Source organism: Wyeomyia smithii, chromosome 2 (assembly GCF_029784165.1).
Source record: "Wyeomyia smithii strain HCP4-BCI-WySm-NY-G18 chromosome 2, ASM2978416v1, whole genome shotgun sequence".
NCBI lineage: Eukaryota > Metazoa > Arthropoda > Insecta > Diptera > Culicidae > Wyeomyia > Wyeomyia smithii.
In genome coordinates, this window is record NC_073695.1 from 132,322,516 (window position 1) to 132,343,050 (window position 20,535).

General features: G+C 41.4%; 2 protein-coding genes across 8 annotated transcripts in view; one reads left to right on the top strand and one right to left on the bottom strand.

Annotated features, from left to right (window-relative positions):
- LOC129724163 (inactive dipeptidyl peptidase 10) overlaps positions 1-20,535 on the bottom strand; it is a 1,205,782-nt gene that overhangs the window by 399,986 nt on the left and 785,261 nt on the right. For all 7 annotated transcript variants that reach the window (XM_055678841.1, XM_055678835.1, XM_055678839.1 and 4 more), the window contains 2 exons: positions 3,491-3,785; positions 3,305-3,434 (listed from right to left, as the gene is read on the bottom strand). In XM_055678841.1, the coding sequence (XP_055534816.1) occupies positions 3,305-3,434; positions 3,491-3,785 (425 nt within the window). The remainder of the gene's footprint in view (positions 1-3,304; positions 3,435-3,490; positions 3,786-20,535) is intronic.
- LOC129724164 (protein disulfide-isomerase A3-like) lies at positions 14,511-16,156 on the top strand. Its single transcript, XM_055678843.1, has one exon. The coding sequence runs from the start codon at positions 14,605-14,607 to the stop codon at positions 16,072-16,074; it is 1,470 nt and encodes a 489-aa protein (XP_055534818.1). The 5' UTR covers positions 14,511-14,604; the 3' UTR covers positions 16,075-16,156.

Consider the following 20,535-nt stretch of genomic DNA (forward strand, 5'->3'; position numbering starts at 1 on the left):
TCCCATCCGTTAGTGGAACGTTGCTAGCAGCCAGGGTAACTTGCTCAGACGGGATTACTTCGTCGCGAAAAGTTAGTGCAAATTTCTCCGCAAAGAGTTGGCAGATGTTTTTCGGCTCAAAGGCGACTCTATCATTCAGAGTCATGGTTGAGAGAAGACTCGATTCCTTACGCTGGACGTTAACGTACCTCCAAAATGTTTTTGGTTTAGCCTTAAGGTTTAGCTGCATATTTTGCAGGTGTCTTCTAAAAACAGTTCTGACTGGTCCTTTTGTATACTGTATTCAACCTTTTATATTGGTCGCGCAACACAAGTGTATCAAACCTGGAATATTTCCTAAGCGCAGCTCTTTTTTTGGCCCTCAGCGTGCGCAGCTCACAAGTCATCCAAGGCTTACTGTTTGGCGAATGAACTGTTCTGGTTGATTTGTCGTAACGTGGCAGAACTATAACAGTCCAAAAGCCGTATTGCTCCGATGTGCAAAGTGAAATGATCTGGATCCCGATGAAAAAACCGTTACTCGATGGTTGCCATGAAATACCAGGTAGATTAAAGTCCCCGATAACAACAAGCTCGTCTGTTGCGGCGGCCATGTCAACTACTGACATGACGGACCGGATTGAACCTCGAGCAGTGTATCATCGCGTACTCGATCAGGTGGAATGTATATAGCACACAGGAAGACTTTGCGGTTCGCGAGCTCAATGCACACCCACACCTGCTCGATACTCTTCCACAGACCGTCTACTATTTCTCTAGCTTTCAGTCTCCTGTTGACCGCGACAAGTACACCACCGCCAGATAGTTTTCGACTATTTGCGGGCCCGCGGTCGCAACGGAAAACTTCGAATTCGGGACCGAACACCTGATGAGATAAAGTTCGTGAGTCGAGCCAAGTCTCAGTCAACACGATAATATCGTAACAGTCGTCGGATGCAGCCAGGAGGTTATCATTCACATCACAATTCATGCATCCAGCGTTTTAGTTGTAGATGCTCACATCGTTGTCCACGAGACGACCCGCAATGCATGGGTTTAATTGCAAGTCGGCAGGACTAGAAAATGATTTATCGGGTACCGAGGGTTCATTAGATAAACTACGTGGGTACTCGCCCGCAGTTACAGATTGGAAAACTCCACTATCACAACCAACCACAGGACCGGGACGACTGTGAAGAGCGCAGGCTGCGATTAGCTCGACTTGGTTGGAAGGGCCGGGAGCTTCCATAGTACTTTCTACAGTGCGGCTTGGTTGCAGAGATGAGTGAAGAGGGGATCCGTTGCAATCCGAACACGCTGGTTGTTCGGCGTAGTAGCTTGTTAACGGAACAGGGTTAACATTAGGGAGTCGTTTGCAATCAGAACTTACTGATTGTTTATTGCAGCAGCTTGTAGACGGAGATTGGCTGAAGCTGTTCGAATCATCACCGAAAAAATGTTTTTTATTACACGTATACTTGCCTGAGACTGCAGGCTGGCAAACTCCTTCAAAACCACCGATAACAGGACCAAGACGACTATGGTGGCAGCGAGCTAATAAAGATGCGTGGCGAATAAAGTTGACGAAAGGACAAGGCTCGACTGTTACGGGGTTAGAAGTAGCTCCCCATCATGTATCGTTGCGTGCATCCTGGCAGACCGGCAGTTTCAGAGCATCCATGCTCGACGAGGCTAGGGTTGGTAGAGAGTTGGTAAATAAACTCAGGTTAGGTCATCTTCACAGCGAGGATCAAGGGAAACTGAAGAAACAGCATTGGCCGCTTTTGTTCCCCATTTGATGGCATCAACAAATACGTTGATAGAATTCCCGTCGGAGTCACGGAGACGTTTAGCTGATTATGCCGCACGGTTGGTACGGTGAATAGCAGGCCAGGGGTTTGACGAAGAGAAAGGTGTAGGAGTGACGGGAATTCCGTCAACTTTGGCAGATAGAGTTTTCATGGTGCTGTTTAGCTTTACGATTCCCCCTGTATATATTGCACTGCTGCAGGTAGAGCGGAAATTTTTGCATCAAATCCGCTCATCAAACCACGAAAGTCCGCGTTTGGAAAGAACAGCGCGCAGCCATCGCATAGCCACAATAGATTGATACTGCCAAAGAAGCTGTCGAAGAGGTACGTCGACGTTATCGCAGATTGCATGAAACGAAGCACCACAGCAACCGCGACAGACGACGGCGTCAGCATCGGATACCTTCTTTTTGCATCGATTGCAAGTCATGTTATGCCTTTAGCAAAACTTTTCCGCACTTTAAGGTTGATTAACAACCCTCTCGCAGCAGCTCTCGTCAACAATTTCCACTACGTAAAAAAAATTGTTTGAGCCCTTTTATTTCTCCCACGATTTTAGGCCAGAATTTGTTATACTGGGCCCACCGTTGTATAGCTACGAACAAACACAAGCTGCGACGGTGCGGCTTGGACCGTACCTAGCGAAACAATAGCGCTCGTCTGTTTATATACGGTAGCGTTACAACCTCACTATACTTGGCCGTTTTTCGCACTATTTCAATCGATTTTCGTGAGAGCTCCACAGTGAGCACTATATCTTTTCACTGAAACGATTGAACTTTGGAATATTCGCAAAATACCACTAGAAAAACGTTTGAAAAATCTAAGCACACACGATACTGATATCACGAGATACAGTGGGCCCGAAATTGTCTTTAAGTATCTCTTACACTTTTGATATAACATTAAACAGATTTCAAATAAGTTGATCTAATGTCGAGATGAACATATTCTAGTATTGTAGGGGAAAACTTGATTGGCAAAATTGATATGTTGCTGACATTTTACGTGGATTAGATACCTACCAATCGATTCCTGAGACTTTTTCATTCAATACAAGACATAATTTGACTACCACTTTTAGATATTAACGCATTACCATCAAAGCTCAATACATACTCGATATTGAATATACTAAACCATGCCAAAACCGTTTTCGCAGAATTTTTTTTAAAGATGGGTAAGGAAATGCTTATATGTGGACAAACTCTTAGAATTTTGATATTCGGCTTTAAAATAAAATGGCGTCAAATAAACATCGAAAATTTCTGATTTCTCGAAAATTTAAAATGACGCCACTGTTGCCCCTCAAGGTAAAATTTGTTTCTGCGTCAAAATACATGAAAGAATCATACATAGAAGCCGAAGCAGAAGAAAAAGTGCCTAATGCAGAATGAGTATAAGCTAAATGCAGAATCGAAATGCTCCGATAAATATCAAGCAAAAATAAATAACGGATGATTATTTGGTTAAAAATGGAAGAATTGCTTGCAATTTATTGTAGATACTTTTACCTCTTCACATTTCCATGCTGGACTACAGCATGTAGCTACTAAAGACATATTTTGTGACCGTGACATCCATACTGTTGAAATTCGGCTGTTAGAGTCGCCAATCCAATTAGCTGATATAAAATAGTGATCTCTGTTGTGAAACAAAAATAATTATTGCAGGTTAAAAAAACAGGCATTTATACTTACAGGCCTTCTATTGCTGCCGGTTTAGCTAATTCGATTGTTTCTATCTGATTAAAATTTGTTATATTCACAACCCATAATGTTACTTCCGGATTAATGGCACCAGCTGTAGGATAACGAATGTGTTTGGAGATAGGAAAAAGTTTTCTAATATTTTCTTTCCCTGCAGGTAATATGGTATTGGACGTAAACCATGGAAAACTCATTTGACCAACACGTGTATCATTGAAAGATGCATACATTATGTGCGATCCATCCGGTGAAAACCACATTGCCTCGAACGATGTAAAAATTTCTTCTGCAAAAAATTGGAACATCATTAATAAGCGTCGTAAAGCATAATTGAATTGGATTGAAGGTCAACTGACTTTAAGTAAATCTTGATGAATAAAAATTATTTGACGTCCGGTAAAAAAGTACTCGAGATCAACAGATTTGATTAATTCAAGCTTTTGTCGTTGTCAAGACAGTTGTCAATTGAACCAACAAGTGTTCATGACTTAGGCGTCATTCACAAATTACGTAAGGACATTTTTCGAAATTTTTGACTTCCCTTCACCCCTTAATAAGGCTTAGTAAGATTTTGCATCACCCTCCTTTCAACAACAAATCTTATGTAAGATTTTGTTTTTATGAAGAAATTTGTTTTGAAGTAGAATACTTCTCTCAGGAAGTTCGGCTACATAGGGATGTGAAATGAAAATCTAAAACCGAAAAAAGTGAAAAATGTGTCCAATTTCAAATGCTAATAAATCGGTTAGTATTCGATGGATTTCCTTCGTTCTTGCAGCAATAGATTGAAAAATCTTCTAAGATTCTTCCCAAATGAAGATAATTGTAATTTTATTATTCAAACTATTGAACTATTGAAAATAGTCAAGCCTTGTCAAAACGAAAACTTCGACCTCTAATTGGTCGTTATATGATTGCTCCCCAAGCACGGTCGACAGAGTCATATACCTTGCAATTTAAAATATGCTATTTGGCCTATATAAGAGCTTGTTTCAGCCGAAGCCGCTCATTATAGTTCTAAACAGCGACAACAGCAGTCATCCCTTAGTAGCAGCTGTAGCAATGCAGTGGTTACTAGCGATAGCAGATAGCGGCCACAGCTGTGGCATAGTAATGGATAGCGCACTAGTTGCAGCGGATCTCAGCATCGATAGCAGCTGGGCCAGCTGATGCAGGGGTAGCGGATACCAATGGTAGCGTAAAGCGGCCACAACTGTGGCATGGCTACGGATAGCGTAGCAGTTGCAGCGGGTATATCTGATCATGAAGCATTTATGCAATAATTGAATGAAAATTGCAATTTCAGCAATCGGCCTTTTTCAAGGCAACTAAATGTTTTTGGAAGAGCATAATGAATTAAAAAACTGCAACTGAGGTTTGATTTGATTTACTACGATTTGTTGATACTGTGCTTAACAAGCGGTATAAACGAAACAAATCCGATTTCTAAATGACTGAGCAAGCAGCCGGGTTATCTTTCTTGAAAAAGTATTCTACTTCAACCTTGCGGTCGTGGCTTTGCACACAACCCTCCTGTGATTTTCCAAGAAGAAACGAATTTCAAACTTATACCGTATTCGTAAAGAATAAAAACAAAACAGATTGCGTTATTCAATTAAAATCATGCTGAAGTATAAAAAACTGAAAATTAAGATTTTTGCTTTTCTCCTAGAAAGGTATAGCAATTACTTTCAAAATCGAAAGTATAAAAGTCTCCAAAGGGTGTGCGTGTGCGTGTGTGTGTGTGTGTGTCTGTGTGTGTCTGTGTGTGTGTGTGTGTATGCGTATGTGTGTGTGTATGTGCAGATTTTTATTATCACTCACTTTTCTCAGAGATAGGTGGACCGATTTTCATGAAATTAATTGCAAATGAAAGGTTTAGTTACCCCATAAGACCCAATTCGATTTCATTGTAATCGGATTTTTAGTTTAGAGGTTATGTATCAAAATGTGAAAATCATGAAACATCATTATCTGGAAAACTACACAACCGATTTGAACAAAATTAGTTTCAAATGCAGTGGCGTAGCTATGGTTTGGTGGGCCTGGTGCGGTAACAAAAATGTGGGCCTCTAATGAAAATGACTGGGCAGTTTGTTTTTTCATAAAAGGAATTCAGACAAACAAAAAATTGTGTGCTCTTTGATCGGCAAAATCAGAAATTACAGATTCACAATCAATGGAATCAGTGATTTCACGTTCGATTGATAAAATGGCAAGGCTTGTTAATCTCAAGTTTCTCATCGTTGACCTCAAATAGTTCTTGATCAACTTCAAGTTAGAGTAACTTTTTTCGAAAGCTGCAATACTAGTTCCCATAGTTCAAAAAACTCTGAGAGCGATTTCTATGTTTGGTACCGAATCAATCAATTTATACCTATGAATTAAATTTAATAGCTCTATTGCTCCACCTACATAATTATTTTTGAATTCTTCTGAAACCGAAGCGTAGTCTTGGAGCCGTTTTCGTTCAATAATGAATTCGTCACTATCGATTTCTCCTGTAACCTTCTCAAAATCCAGCTCCTCAACAGGATCCAAAAGAATGTTGGGTGTTAAAAAAGCGTATTCCTTTGCAAGTTCATTAATCTGTTGAGATCTTGTGGCAGTTTCCTGGATAGTTCTATCAACTGATGATACCATTTCTCGTCTTAATTTTTTCTAATAGCTTAGTGAAGCGTCTGTAGCTCCTTCACGTGGCATTCTCTTCTTTCGACTAATACGTTTTTGGGGTTCTGCGTTAATTTCTAGTTCAATACACTTTTCTTCTGCATACTTTAGACCACATTCCAACATATCTTCTCGCTTATCGGTCAAAAATTTATGTAATGCCTGTATATTCAGACCCTATTTGCAGCAAGTATTTTTGAGTATCGTTGATTTCAACTAGAATTGGAGCCCAGAAACCAAGAAACGCAATGAACGTGTAAGACCGTATGACTAACAAAAGACTACTGTATCTGATTTAGTGTTGATGTTCTCGCCAATATGCATCAGTTGTTCTAGAACATCTGAAATTTCAATGAAAAAATGCTTCACCACTCTATATGTGTGGTCTTTCCGCTGTCGAGATTCTTAATTCGGAAAAACCGAAGCCAACTATTTTAGGGTGCATAAAGTCACACGCGAACGCGAATTATTTCCCTAGCTCTATTAGTCACACAGCAGTATTTTCAGCATCGCAAAAATCGCTTCTTCGTTGCGTGCTCCCACGTTGCATCGAATGTTTTCTGCGATCGGGAAACATTCAACTTCGACGTCCGTCGAATCACGAATCATGGTAAAATTGAAAATCGGAATTACGTTTACTCTGTCCATGTAGATCACAAGAGCAGAGTGGCGAGCACAAATACATGAGGTTGAGTTCAGATGGGCATGTTGACCGGTTCGGTGTTCGCAAGATTTTGGGGCCCCTTTTAGTGGTGGGCCTGGTGCGGACCGCACCAACCGCACCCCCCTAGCTACGCTACTGTTCAAATGAGCGGGCTACCTGAAATACCCTTAACTTTTGAATTTCATATAGATTGGACATGTGGTTTAAAAGTTATGAAAAGAAACGTGATTTTAGGACTGTTTTATCTCACTCATGTTTCTCAGAGATGGCTGGACCGATTTCCATAAAATCAGTGTCAAATGGAAAGTCTAGTTGCTCCATAAGACCCTATTGATTTGTTTTGAAAATTCAGATCAGATTATTACTTTGCCTGTTATGTTTAAATATGTGAAATCCAGCTGTAACGGCCCCCATGCGTCCCGTAGATGCCTACAGGGTTCCGTCACATTAGGGGACATACTTAGAACCCCGAAAAGAGGCCGGTTTCCTACCGCATTCTTTTCAACGTTGGCGCAGCCTTCAGCTGTGCGCGAAAGTAGGTCAGAGCTTGCTTACTGTTGAAGCCAAGTCTTCCGCTTGACTTGGGTGACGAAAACCGACACCCATAAGCAAATTATATTAAAACAAACCAAAGTCCGAGGTTGGTTACTTGATGGGTCGGTAACTCATCGACGCGCGAGAAGTGAGTTTGTAAACAAGGTAAAGTGACGAGCGCACGGCGCCCCACTCTCAGTAGAATTGAAGTGTTCTAAAATAGAGACAGGCCGAGAAAAGGCCATTAGGGTAATAAGGATAGGTAGTGATTTCGCGAGGGGGAATTGTCTCTCGCGAAATACACTCTAGGGTTAGCTGTAAGTTCTCATGTAAGCCACAAATCAATCGTTAAGTATAAGAGATTCCGTACGGTCCGCGCCGTACGTACAGGAATTGCGCGTCGGTTTATCTTCTAAAGATATCACAATTCCTGGTAGCGTAGCCCGGGGGTTGCCCTACATATTGGTGACAGCTGGTTCGGGAAAAGGAACCCAGCAAGGACATTAGTTATTCACAGTAATTTTGTCGCAGAATATGTCAACACGGGATCGGGTGTGATTTAGTTATGCTTCAAGTGGCTTAGAATATCTTTCATTGGTGGAAATACAGTCTTTTATCGACAGCAGCTTGCTGAAGCGGTAAAGGAACAATTACAAAACACGGAAATATCAGTCGGTAAACGAGTCAACAAAGAATTTAGTGTTTTGTGTTTGATTAGTTATTCACAGTAATTTTGTCGCAGAATATGTCAACACGGGATCGGGTGTGATTTAGTTATGCTTCAAGTGGCTTAGAATATCTTTCATTGGTGGAAATACAGTCTTTTATCGACAGCAGCTTGCTGAAGCGGTAAAGAAACAATTACAAAACACGGAAATATCAGTCGGTAAACGAGTCAACAAAGAATTTAGTGTTTTGTGTTTGATTATAAATAGGTTTTGTCCAATGCGGTCGGTGATTGGTGCGAGTGTAAAGTGTTAGTGTAAATAGCAGTTTTGTAAAAGCTACAGAGCCAGTGATTTATCACACTCTATGAGGAAAAATCGTCACCAGGTGAAGCCTGTTGCGTCCGGCGTGCTTATCAAGTAACCTTTAACGGATTACGGGGAGATTGTCAGGACAGCAGCCTAGAAGAGGCTAGAGTGTAGTGAAATATAAAGAAGTTGGGTAAGAAGGCAAAACAAAAAATAAAAGAAAAAAAAATATATCTGGAGAAAATTCCTAACAAAGCAAAAGTTGTACGAATTCGTCATTCGATTCTATCTGAGGAGAAAATCTTGTTTTAAAAGTTTCGAGCGGAAGCAGAAACGCTTATATTTTGTCACGGAAGTGCTGCGCATTGCGCGTGTGATATTTGCAACACCCGGAACTAGTTAGAAGTGGCCAGAAACAGTAGTGGAAATCGGTTCAGCTTAGGACTGCAATTTCTCCCTCTGCAGTATAGTAGTGCGTGGAGTGTTTTGGAAGAAAGAAGATTAGCGGAACAGCTGACAAGAAGAAGCTCAAGTGAAGCGGAGACAAAAAAAGACTCGTCTGTGGTGTAATTTAAGCCCTGTAATTTGCTGTTTAATATAACTCAGCTGAACAACGGTGAAGTGAGTGGGATTGTGCTTTAGAAGGCACTTTTGAAGACTAAATTTGTACGACTCGGAAAAAAAACAACTCTCAGGATGAGTATGCTGCTAGGGTAAGTGAATTTTGTATTCTAAATAACATGCGGATGATAAAACGCGAAAGTTTTTGTTTTTGTGAAGAGTGCATCCATCACGACAATTTACGGAAAAATCTAGAATTGTTAAAAGTGTAAGTTTTTCGGTGAATGATCCATCACAGTAACTTACGAAATTTGAAATTATGCATAAAAGAAAAATGCCCGATGTTGAGATTTGCCGGGTTGTTTAGTAAGGAGAAAAAAATCCGTCAATGTGAAAAAAAATAATAAGATGTATGAAAAAGCCCAGAAAAAAAGCAGCGAAAAAGATTGATTATAAAAAAAATATGCAAAAAATGAATTATTAAAAATAAGAGTATTATTCTAAAAATATTATACGTTAAATCAAAAAAAAAGAAGGATTTAGCGCTGGAATAAAAAAAAATAAGAGAATAATAATGTGAAAAAAAGAGAGTTTTGACATTGAAAGTTATACGGGCAATTTGAAAAAATATTAATATATCTGAGTATCGAGAAATGAAACAAAAAGTAAGAACAAAATACGAGATTTGTCAAACGAGGTAGGTAAGTAGTAAGTTTTCCTTTTCAGGAAGAGAAGATAGAGTAAGTATGCGTATCGGCGTTTTCTTTTTCCCCCGGCGGTTCTCCACTTTGGTTGTCTAGAGTTCTACTTTAGTTTTTGTTGATTACATTGTTGTGGCGCTTCATAAAGAATAATTTGACGTCACTAGGAGTGTTAAGTAATCTCGTCCAAACGAGTGCGTGCTAGCGCATTTAATTTAAACGATATTTCGCCCGCGCTCAGTGGTATAATTTAATAAGATCCACACACGGAAGGCAATATTTACCTATCACACACCGGTTGGCACACCGGAGGCATCGCTCGAGTACCATTCCAGAGAGTGGGTACTTAGACACGATCAGGTGTCGCATTTTCGGTTGCGCGAGAATTCTCGCGAGCATGATAAATCGGGTATATTTGTATTAATTATTTTAATGGCTGCGGTTATGACGTATGCAAATTCGCAGTAGGGCATTTGTACGTGCATAGGTGTTTGTCACCTGTTGCGCAGGTTATAACGCAGTGCACAGAGGATCGCGAGAACCCCGTATAAGAGCGGGAGAGCGAATAGCGCCCTCGTGAGATATCAATAAGTACGGTTAACTTCGGTCAGCCGTACTAAGTGGCCTTAATAAACACGCTTCGTTATTGTCTGGGGGGTGACGTCACGGACATGAATTGAGGCAGGTCTCTGTGTATTATGATCAGCTGTGCGAATTCACGGCCAAGGTCACAAACCAGTGGATGTCAAGATTAAAGGAATTGAAGGATTATGTGTGCCAGGAGTATTATAAGCTTAGTAATAACATCAATAGATCGCGAACGCGCGCAGCAGTCGCGAATAGAAAGAAATTAATAAGCGACGCCGTCAACGAGTTTACGGATATATTAAAAGAATACTAAAACTCTAAGGTGCCATCGGAGCACTGGAATAGACTGACCGACCAGTACACGCTTGTTCAGTCGAAAGCGTGTCTAGCTCTCAGGATCTTGGACAACTCGGCAATTGTTCCAGAAGCAAATAGGTCTAGGAGATTCTCTGAAAACTGTCTAGAACTAGTAACGTCAGGGCTCTCGGAGGAGCATTTGAATGACCTGGAACGGTCTGTACCGTTTAACGAGCCGCCTTTTTCTCGAATTGCAGGAGGCGATATACTCGTATGAGGGCGCAGGAGGCACAGTGGTAATGGAGAAAAGTCTCCGGATACAGTTTATAGGCGGACTTAATAACGAGAACTTCAAACAGATGGCTTGCGGGAAGCAGGAGCTGAGCCTGCAGAGCCTTATGACATGGCTAGAATAAAGGGTTGAAAAGTGGGACCAGCTAGCCGGTATAGAGAGAACAATGCAGGAGAGCAGCGGAAGGAGATGACAAACGGGTGGCAGATCGCGTATGAGAGACCAAAATCTGGGTCGGAGGCAATGGAGCGGCCGCAACGAGCAGCCGAATAATAATCAAAGGCGTGATGATTATGAGAGAAACGGTAATGCACGCGGGTACATGTGCCAATTGCACAATCAGTATTACAGCAACAGTGATAACAACGACAATAATAACAACAATAACGGGAATAGCAATGGTCGCGCCTATAGAGGAAATACAAGCAGAGGCTACGAGCGACAACAAAACAACAATAACTATGGGGGTCAGCCGCGCGGAGGCTGGCCTAATCAAGATCGAGGAAGAGGCCAGGGCTATAATCAGGCCAATCAACAAGGCAAAAGTGGTCGTTTCGATAACTCACAGAGGTCACGTTGGAACGGCCTGGTTTACAGATCCGAGTCGCAGGGTCAACACGGCGGCGTGCGCAACAACAACCAACAGAGTAACCAAAACAGTTATGTCAATGACGGTTATGGCAATAGCCGATATGATGACCAGCGCAATGACGCATATAACGAGAGTCGTAATAATAATGGCGGTAGAGGCAGAGGTAGGTCGCCAGGAGGAGGAAATCGGTATAACTATAATGGCGGATATGGCAATGCTGGGTATGTCAACCGCCAGTACGACCAATACGACGACGGACAAAATGGAGGTAGCTTTAGAGGCAGATCGCCTGGGGGCAGATTTAACAACAACAACAACGGTCGGTACAACGATTCATATGGCCACCAGCCTATGAACCAAGGTTACCAACAGCCAAAAAACTAGATTGCTGGGGGCTCGTCGACAGTGCTAGCCGAGTACCCCGTCAAATTTCAAAACACGAATAGTAACATGAGTAATATAATCAAAGGTTTCGGGCAGGTTACCGAAGACGCCCACATGGGGCATTCTAATTATTTTTATCACAATAGACAAAGGGGGCAGAACAACACCCAAACTTACGGCCATCCTCCGAAGCGAATCTTCAGTATAAATCACCCCGAGGGGGATGTAAGTTTTTGTAGAGACGAAAAACGAGGCATGAAGGACCCGTTCGCACAAGAGTACTTCAACGACGATAACGCGGAGATATGCCATGATGCCGATTGGCGGCAACTCACGGATGAGCCCAGCTGCATAGAAATAGCGGACTGGGAAACCGCATGTTACCACATAAGAGATAATTGTGTTTGTGTGGCGAAGCGGGTCTATTTCGATGTCAGCAGGCGGCTAATGATCACACTGCTGGCCCGACAAGATGTGCGAATGAACAATTAACTTTATTTCAGATACGGGCGCATGTGCGAATATGATAAGTGCGCATAAAGTAAAATGGATGAATGTGCCTATTAAGGCGGAAAATACCAACGTCTTTGAAGGTATTGGTCGAGGGGCCGTGAAGACCCGAGGGACCGTAACACTAGATTTAATAGTCGGAGACTTCACGATTCCGACAGAATTCCACGTAATGAACGATTTACCAGCGGATGGTATAATCGGCGTTGAATTCTTAAAGAAGCACGCATATAGGAAATAATTTTGACTACATCGTTTTCAAGAAACAATGTAATAGGGGTCCGGACGACTTGAGTCCGGGGAGCTTGCCCAAGAAAGAGGTCCTTAACAGGCATATATTGATGGCAGCCAGAAGTTAACACGAGCCAAAACGAGCTGGGTGATAATACGCCGGCTCGGGCCGATGATTTGAAATTTACGGAAGTAGACTTAGACTCGAGACTTGATTGCGATCTGCTCGAGCACAAATTGGTACCCGAGGTGAAGGGTGCAGATCGCGTTGAAAAGCTGCGTCAGACTTTAAATTTGGCGCACCTGCCAGATATGGAATTTGAGAAAATTAGGGACATATTAGAAAGCCACTCGGATGTTTTCTTTTTCGATGGCGACAAGTTAACTATTACCGACGCCGCAGTACATACAATCGAGACGTCATCAGAAGTGCCGATCAACAAAAGACAGTATAGATTTCCAGAGGCCACGAAAAGGCACATACATAAGGAAATCGAAGAAATGAGGGCGCAGGGTATTATAAGACCCAGCACTAGCCCTTGGAATGCACCGGTATTATGCGTACCGAAAAAACCGGATGCTGACGGTAACAAGAGATATCGTATTGTGGTCGACTTCAGATCTTTGAACGAAGTCACCAAACAATTTGTTTACCCAATACCTCTTAAAAATGAGATATTGGACAATGTGGGCAACGCAAAATACTTTTCCTCCATTGATTTGAAATCGGGCTTTTACCAAGTCCCGATTGATCGCCAAGATGCGGCTAAAACGGCGTTTTCTACACCAAAAGGCCATTTTGAATTTAAGCGAATTCCAATGGGATTGAAGAACAGTCCTTCAACCTTTCAGGAGTTGATGAATATAGTTTTGTTCGAGATCGGGGATGTGAAAGCATTTGTTTACCTCGATGATATTATAGTTTTCGGCGACACCATCGGCGACCACAATGACAACTTACGAAAGGTATTACAAGCTTTGCGTAGACATAATTTAAAAATTGAACCAGCGAAATGCCAATTTCTCAAGAGAGAGATAGAATATTTGGGACATGTCGTTAGTGAAAAGGGCATTAAGCCCACCAATGCAAATATACAGGCCATACAGAGCTTAAGCTACCCACTAACGTGAAAGGTATAAGATCGTTTTTGGGTACGGTGAATTTTTATGGGAAATTCATCCCGAACATTGCAGAAAAGTGAAAACCGCTGAACGATCTATTGAAAAAGGACGTGAAGTTCGAATGGGGGCAAGAATGGCAAGAGGCATTCGAGCTCCTGAGAAACGCGCTGGTAACGGAGCCAGTCTTAGGCCGTCCGGATTATCAGGACACATTTTTTATTACGACGGACGCTAGCAATTATGCTATTGGTGCCGTCTTGTCAAATGAAAAATCTATGCACCGACCGATCGCATTCGCGAGTCGAGCACTTGTAGGTTCAGAAACAAGGTATCATATTATAGAAAAAGAACTGCTGGCAATTGTATGGGCCATAGAATATTTCAAACATTACATTTTGGTCAAAAGTTTATCGTTTACACGGACCACAGACCACTTATAGCGATTTGGAGGCTTAAAGAGACATCTCCAACTCTGACAAGGTTGAGACTGAAGTTGCAGGGTTTGGAATGCAGCATCAGGTACAAACAAAGAAGCGAGAATGTAGTCGCAGATTTTTTGTCACGTTTGTCAGATGGGACATGTCAGGGGCAAGAAAGTGCTCCCCACAGGCAGATAGCAATGATTACGCGCCAGCAGAAACGCCTGCTAGAGCAGCAGAAAAACACTTCAGAGGAATTACAAGGCACAATACAAGATTTGAGTGCCATAGACATTGCGGATATCGCTGAGAACGAGGATGAGCAACTACTCGTCAATATTTCGTATGATGATATTTCACAGGCATTATCAGATGACCTGATACCGAGCGAGACGGTGGAAGTCTCGAAGAGAATTTTGGCGGCCACGTCTACTCCCTCTTGTCTGAAGCTGATTTGAGCTGAGAACTGGAAAATAGTCGGTCATTAGTACGGGGTGTGAAACCATAAATTGCAGCTCAAAATTCGTACATTTGCTGCCGCCTAGCTGCAACTTGAGTCGGGATAAATGACTCCAGCAAAAGTTTTGCTCGTTATTTTTGGTATTATCCAGTGCGGATATGCCGGTGAAGCCGATGTGCTGGAACTTACTGATAGCGATTTCTCAACTCGGATAGGACTTTACGACACGGAAACTACACTGGTTATGTTTTTTGCTCCATGGTGTGGCCATTGTAAAAAGTTAAAACCCGAATACGCCAAACCAGCCGAGTTGTTGCGTAGCGAAGACCCCCCGATTACGCTTGCCAAGGTTGATTGTACTGAGGGAGGCAAAGACACATGTAGCAAGTATTCGGTATCGGGTTACCCCACGTTGAAAATGTTCAAGAATGGCGAAGTTTCACAGGAATATAATGGTCCACGTGAGGCAAATGGTATCGCAAAATACATGAAAACTATGGTCGGACCAGCGTCCAAAGATCTATTGACTTTGGATGCCTTCGAGGCTTTCCTAAAAGTGCAGGAGACCACCTTGGTAGGTTTCTTACAAAAAGAGTCCGATCTCAAAGGCGTGTTCCTGAAATATGCAGATAGTCAGCGAGAACGACTACGAGTTGGTCATAGCAGTGCTCAAGATGTCCTGGAAAAGCAAGGTGAAACCGATGCCATTGTCCTATTTCGGGCTAAGCAGTTTGCAAACAAATTCGAACCAGACTTTGTTAGGTTCGAAGGCAAGACTAAGAATGATTTGAGTACCTTCGTCAAGGAAAACTTCCACGGACTGTGCTGGGTTCGGACCCGGGACACCGTAAACGACTTTAAACCCCCGATGGTCGTTGTTTATTATGCTGTAGATTACATCAAGAACCCGAATGGAACTAACTATTGGCGCAACCGCGTGTTGAAGGTCGCCAAAGAATTTGTCGGGCGAGTCAGCTTTGTTGTTAGTGCCAAAGATGACTTCCAGCACGGGTTGAATGAGTATGGCTATGATTACGTTGGAGACCAACCATTGGCGCTAGCTCGTGATGCTGAAAACCAAAAGTTCATCATGAAGGATGCATTCTCAGTTGAAAATTTGCAAGCTTTTGCAACCGAGCTGGAATCAGGCAATTTGGAACCTTATGTCAAATCGGAACCTGTGCCAGAGAGTAATGATGCTCCGGTGAAGGTAGCTGTTGGCAAAAATTTCCAAGACGTCGTAGTGAATAATGGCGTCGATACACTGATGGAGTTCTATGCCCCATGGTGTGGCCACTGCAAAAAGCTAACACCGGTGTACGAAGAATTGGCTACTAAACTAAAGGACGAGGAAGTTTCTATTGTTAAGATGGATGCTACTGCCAATGATGTGCCGCCAACGTTCGATGTTCGCGGTTTTCCAACTCTTTATTGGTTACCGAAGAACAAGAGTAATCCCATGCGCTATGAAGGCGGTCGCGAAGTAGAAGACTTCATCAAATATATTGCTCAGCATTCCACTAAAGAACTGAAGGGGTGGGATCGCAAAGGTAATGTAAAGAAAGTAGAGTTATAATCTCGTAGGTACGAAAAAACAGGGTAGGTAATCGGAAATTAAGTGCGAAAGCAAAAATCGCACCCCAAAGTACATCATTTATCAACTCGAAGTTAAAATAAAATCGTTCCTTTGAAATTCTATTCTCATCGAATATTTTAGGTAAAGGTTGTATCTACCATTTCGGAACTTTTACTTCCGTTAATATCAGTTGCGTGTCCAATCAACTAAACCGACACCCGTAAGCAAATTATATTAAAACAAACCAAAGTCCGAGGTTGGTTGCTTGATGGTTCGGTAACTCATCGACGCGCGAGAAGTGAGTTACCGAAAATGTTTGTAAACAAGGTAGAGTGACGAGCGCACGGCGCCCCACTCTCAGTAGAATTGAAATTAAGTGTTCTAAAATAGAGACAGGCCGAGAAAAGGCCATTAGGGTAATAAGGATAGGTAGTGATTTCGCGAGGGGAAATTGTCTCTCGCGAAATACACTCTAGGGATGCTGTAAGTTCTCATGTAAGCCACAAATCAATCGTTAAGTATAAGAGATTCCGTACGGTCCGCGCCGTATGTACAGGAATTGCGCGTCGGTTTATCTTGTAAAGATATCACAATTCCTGGTAGGGTAACCCGGGGGTTGCCCTACACAGCTATGAAAAGAAACTAATTCCGAAGACTACTTGGACTCACTCACTTTTCTCAAAGATAGCTGACCCGATTTCAACAAAATTAGTGTCAAATAATAAGTCTAGCTGCCTCATAACACCCCATTGAATTTTACTGTAATCGGACTGTAATATCGTCTGTAATGTACCGAAATGTGAAAATCACGAAACTTCATTATCTCTGAAACTACACAACCGATTTGATCAATATTATTATCAGATGAGCGGGCTAGTTTAGGGTTAACTGATTATGATTGAACATGTGGTTTCAAAAAAAATTGGCTGCCCTGTACGTTCCCATTTCATTTCATTATAATCGAACTTAAGCAACCGTTATGTATTAAATTGTTAACAAACAACGAAAGTCTATTATCTCAAAGTTTACATGACTTATTTTAAAATAACTAGTGTCATACGAACGAGTCATCTCTCAAACTCACAAATAACAAACTTCATAACAATTTGATATGTGGCTCAAAAGTTATGGAAAGAAAAGAAATTCAAAGACTATTGAAAACTACACCTGCTTTGATCGATACATGTGGCCTCAACATAATTTAAATGTGGTATCATACTATTTGAACGTTCCAAATTCATTGATTTCTTGCGTTGTGTTTGAAATCTGCAATTGCACGACGAATCGGCCATAGGATATGATCAAAGACAAATAACAAAACGTTTAAAATGATTGGTTTTATCAAAGTGACAACATCCTCGACTTTTGGCTTCTGTACATCGTTTTAATTCTGAATATATTCATATTGGGTGGTATTCGGTCATTAGTTAAGCAGAACACGTCACCAATATCCGGCAGGCCACCTCATCTCATCAGGACCACCATCATCGTCGCCAAATCAGCATAAAGCAGAATTCCCAGAATGTAAATAATCTATTTCTCACCAGTAGTGTTTAGTCTGCACCAGCACTATCTTTTGATTATACAAAGCATAAACAGGAAGCATAAACAAACACTCGCTGCGAAGCTATATATAAGAGTATTAAAAGGATTGTAGTTTAGTCTTAAGTCTTAAGTGAATTAAGATAGACGAGCAGAAGCTCAAAAAAATATATTTTTTTTGCCCTATTTCGTGGCAGAAGAATTAACTGGCGCCCGAATAGGGACCCTAGTGTGAAAATAAGTTCAAAAGTGTTAAAGTTTCGAAACCAAAAAGAAGTATCACAACGTTAGAGTGAAGTGAACATCTTGTACCATCAAACACCAGATAGTGAAACTGTAAGAGGATCTCACATCCGCACTTTGAGCGAAACCTATCCCAATCGCAGAAGCAGCCGTACGAATCGGTCCCCAAGTATCCGGAACAGCTAACCACTCGTCCCGGCAAAAAAGGAATCTACCGACCGTACCGAGAAGGAAGGAAGTCACCTATCGGTCCCAACTCGACCTGGTTTCAATTGCAACCCGGCAATTGGTCGAGCTGAGGTAATAGGACTCGATAACAATCTGAGCAGGTGCTCAAGAAGATCTCCAGATTTTCCCTGTAAGAAGGATCGAAAACGAAATCTACGTGTCCCGCAATCCCGTGGCATACCCACAGGATGCTCAGGCTAGTACTGTAAGTAATAAACCTTTTCTTAAAAATAAAACCTAAATTAATCCACCTAGCGGTCAGACCCAGCCTTTCTCACTCAAACTTTTATTTGTTTAAATAGATTTAGATGAACGCTTCAATGCAATAAATGTATATATAATCTTTAGGTTCTAAAATATTGATGTTGTAAACTATACATATAAAAATGCAGTCCGGTCTGTCTGCCTGTCTGTCTGTCTGTCTGATCCATATAGGCTCGAAAACTACCGAACCGATCGACGTGAAAATTTGAATGAAGTAGTTTTTGGCGCCGATAAAGGTTCCTATGATAGTTTGAGACTCCTCCCTCTTCTGGAAGGGAGGGGTCCCATACAATTGAAATATAAATTTCTGCACAGCTCAAGAACTAACCAAGCAAATAAAACCGAACTCGGCATATGGATGTTTTAAGGGGTAACACCCCTCCCTTTTCTGGAAGGGAGGAGTTCCATACATATGAAACACAAATTTCGGCACATCTCGAGAGCTAACCGACTAAATATCACCATATTTAACAGGTGGCTGTTTTTAATTTGTTCCATAACCGATCTCAGGCAACATTTTGGATTGTAAGATGGCAACTTCCGGTTTCTGGAAAACAGCCAAAATGGCCGATTTCCACCCAATATAATAATATCCAGATCTATAGTGATACACAGGAGCTAAAATCGATCGAAATTGTCTTCAAATGCCATAATGAAATCCAAAATAGTGACTTCCAGTTTCGAAAAAAGAGCGGCAAACGACCAAATACCACCCAATATGGGTATTTCCGGGACCGTAATGATGCACTGGAGACACAAATCGACTTCAGACAACATTTTTAATTGTAAGATGGCAACTTCCGGTTTCTGGAAAACGGCCAGGAATGGACGTTTCCCATTGAATATCAATATCTCCGGAACCAGAAAGATGGACAGAAGCTAAAAATTGATCACAGACCCAATCTTGAATTTTAAGATGGTGACTTCCGGTGTCTGGAAAACAGCCGTAAATGACCAAATACCATTCAATATTAATGTTTTCGGAACCAGAATTACGCCCAGATGACAGAATTTGATTTCACAGGCAATTTTAAAGTTCAAAATGACGACTTTCGGTTTCTGAAAAACAGCCCAAAGTGTCCAAATACCACCCAATATGAGTATCTCCGGAGCCAGAATGTTGCAAGAAGCTAAAAATTGACCTCAGACATCATTATGAATTGTAGGAATGGCAACTTCTGGTTTCTGGAAAACAGCCAAAAATGGCCGATTTCCGTCTAACATGAGTATCTTCGGATCTAGAATGATACACAGCAGCAGAAATCGACCACAGACCCCATTTTGGATTCTAGGTTGGCGACTTCCGGTTCCTGTGAAACAGCCGAAAATGATTGGATAACACCCAATATGGATTTTTCTTCAACCAGAATGACGCTCAGAGGCCAGAAATTATCTTGAATACCATTTCGAAATCCAAGATTGCGACTACTGGTTTGTGAAAAACAGCCTGAAATAAACAAATACCATCCAATATGAGTATCTCTGGAACCAGATTGATGCAAGGAGCTAACAATTGACCTCAGGCACCATTTTAAATTGCTAAATGGCAACTTCTAGGAAACAATCGAAAATGACCGAATAATACTCAATATGGATATTTCCGTAATCGAGATGATGCATAGAAACCAAACATTGACCCTGGACACCATTTTGAGTTTGAAGACGACAACTTTTAGTTTTTGGAAAACAACCAAAAGAACTAAATAACTCCCAAAATGGCCTGAAAATCTGCTGAAAATGACCAAATACCACCCAAGGCGATGTACAGAAGCCAAAAGTCGAGGATGTTGTCATTTCGATAAAACCAATCATTTCAAACTATTTGTTATTTGACTTTGATCATATTCTATAGGTGATTCGTCGTGCATTTGCAGATTTCAAACACATCGCAAAGAATCAAAGAATTTGGAACGTTCAAATAGTACGATACCACATTTAAATTATGTTGAGGCCACATATATCGATCAAAGCAGATATAGTTTTCAATAGTCTTTGAATTTCTTTTCTTTCCATAACTTTTGAGCCACATATCAAATTGTTATGAACATTGTTTTTTGTAAGTTTGAGAGATGACTCGTTCGTATGACACTAGTTATGTTCAAATAAGTCATGTAATCTTTGAGATAATAGACTTTCGTTGTTTTATTAACAATTTAATACATAACGGTTGCTTAAGTTCGATTA